At 40.3% G+C, this 2,377-nt stretch overlaps 1 protein-coding gene across 2 annotated transcripts in view; it reads left to right on the top strand.

The window, feature by feature from the left end:
* Positions 1-2,025, top strand: part of PRIM2 (DNA primase subunit 2) — a 407,580-nt gene extending 405,555 nt beyond the window's left edge. For both annotated transcript variants that reach the window (XM_045294844.1, XM_045294843.1), the window contains exon 14: positions 1,493-2,025. In XM_045294844.1, the coding sequence (XP_045150779.1) occupies positions 1,493-1,717 (225 nt within the window). In that variant the 3' untranslated portion in view covers positions 1,718-2,025. The remainder of the gene's footprint in view (positions 1-1,492) is intronic.
* The last annotated feature ends 352 nt before the right edge of the window (positions 2,026-2,377 follow it).

Below are 2,377 nucleotides of genomic sequence, written 5' to 3'. Positions count from 1 at the left end.
TATGTATTGTGATGAATTGCATGAGCCCCAATAAAATGATTTTTAAAAAAGGGAAAAATGTCTTTGTATGCGAAATTTAGCTTTTATATTTTGCTTTTACCCCAATTAAAGACCCCCAAGTTATTAGGAAAGATAGCAAGCTTTAATGAGTGACTGCAGTACAAAAGTATACTGGTTATGAGCACTGACGTGGAAATTCGTCTGCCCTTTCTAGCGCTCCCAATGTGTATGATCCTGGACAAATTACTTTTCTCTTCCTTAGATGCTTCATTTGAAAAACTGAGATAATATGGATAATCTTCCTTCAGTGAGGATTAACTGAGCGTGTGTGTGTGTGTGTGTGTGTGTGTGTGTGTGTGTGTGTGTGTGTGTGTGTGTGTGTATTTGTGATGTGTGGCACAATGTCTGGGATCTAGTTGGCATTAAATTTATTCGGTGTTTAAAGTAAAGTAGTGCTTGCTGAGTCTTCAAATACTAAAGTGATTGACACCCCAAAACGGTTCATTGGGTGTTAAAGTTACAGAATTATGGGTCATTATAATTGAAATGATATTAGAAGTTAAATCCTAAACATAGTAGTAGTAGTATTTGAGGTAATAATTAGGTTGAAATTAGAACCTAGCTATCTTTGTCCTGTTGTAGTTGTTGGGTCCATCAAGTCCATTCTGACCCGCAGCAAGCCCATACGCACCAGAACACAGCGCTGCCAGCCTTGTGCCCTCCTCACAGTCGTTCCCGTGCTGGAATCATGTCAGTACCTCTTACTCAGGACCTTCCTCTTTTCACGGTGCTTCTGCGTTACCGAACAAAGTGCCCCTCCTTCTCCAGGGACTGATCTCTTCTGACAAGATGCCCAAGTACATGAGATAAAGTCTCACCATCCTTGATTTTTTTCCTATAGGACTTATCAGCGCCATTTACATTTACACCCATTGTGGCACACACACACACACACACACACACAGGTGTGTTTCCCAGACATATTTTTATTAACTTTTTCAACTTTGTACTTTGAGGTAATAGTCAATAAGACTTGTTAGTAGTTTGTATATGGCCAGGTTGAGAGCATGGGTTGGAAGGGATGTCGGGGATGGAGAGGTCAAGGAGTTAAAGTCCAGGAGGCCCCATAGAATGAATTGTAATACCAGTTCTTGAGGGCCATGGGCAGAGAAGAGGGAGAAGGATGAGTTTCCTGTCAAGTTTGATCTGCTTTGCGCCACTCACACTGCTGAGTAGGAGATGGATATGGAACTAGAGTTGGATTGGGAACTAAGTTTAGGTTGGAAATAGGAATTTGCGAGTTAATAAGATTTAGGTAGGTTGAAGCTCCCGGAATACTATACACTTTAAGTGACTGATTGAGGGTTATAAAGAAGATCCATATCTGAGGTAAGAAAATAGATTTTAAATGAGGGCTGGGGCAGTTTTTGAAACCTCTAGCTGTATATTTTTGCTATATATTAATGCAATATTAATTTGCTTTCTTGTACAGGTTGATGATTGTGGCTTTTCTTTGAATCATCCTAATCAGTTCTTTGTGGAGAGCCAGCGGATTCTAAATGGTGGTAAAGACATCAAGAAGGAATCTATCCAGCCAGAAACTCCCCAACCAAAACCAAGTGTTCCGAAAGCCAAGGATGCCTCCGCTACTGTCGCCGCTTTAAATTCCTCTCTGGATATCGATATGGCGGGGCTGGAAGATTACTTCAGTGAATGATTCTTAAACAGTTTAGTTAGCCTCTCTTCTCAGCCTTTGTTGCCTCTGTTTTGCCATTTGCAAAACTTCTCCTTCCACCTTCCTCCTCACTTCATTACAGCCATATATGCGTAATGACAGGAAAATGAAGACCTTGGCAATATCTTGTTTAGACAAGCAAAAAGGGATGGGATCCTATTGTATGTCGACTGCAACTTGAATGGTGTGATGCATGTCCTATTTTAAGAGATTCAGACAACCTTCTGGTCTGAGACAAGTCCCCTAGAAACAATAAAATGGAAAATAATATTTTAAAAACAGAATACTTATCACTTTGTAATTTTGACTCTTTTTCAGAATTGTTAGTATAAAAACACCTGAGTGGTCACACAGGCTAGTGTGCTTCTTCCTTGTGGGCTTTGTTGCTTCTGAGCTAGATGGCGGCGTGTTTACCTGCAAGCCTTTAAGACCCCAGACACTGTATTTTTTGATAGCCAGGCACCATCAACTTTCTTTGCCACATTTGCTTATGCACACATTTGTCTTCAGCAATCGTGTTGGGAAAGTGTGCATCATGGAATGCCAATTTAATAGAACAAGGTTTTCTTGCATTGAGGAAGTACTTTAGTGGAGACCCAATGTCTATCTGCTCATTTAATACTAAACCTATAAGTATGTGCA

The sequence above is a fragment of the Echinops telfairi genome, unplaced genomic scaffold (genome assembly GCF_000313985.2).
Source record: "Echinops telfairi isolate 266 unplaced genomic scaffold, ASM31398v2 ScPeMD7_3533;HRSCAF=4204_1, whole genome shotgun sequence".
In the NCBI taxonomy this organism is placed as follows: domain Eukaryota; kingdom Metazoa; phylum Chordata; class Mammalia; order Afrosoricida; family Tenrecidae; genus Echinops; species Echinops telfairi.
This window is presented reverse-complemented; position numbering and strand designations above follow the sequence as displayed.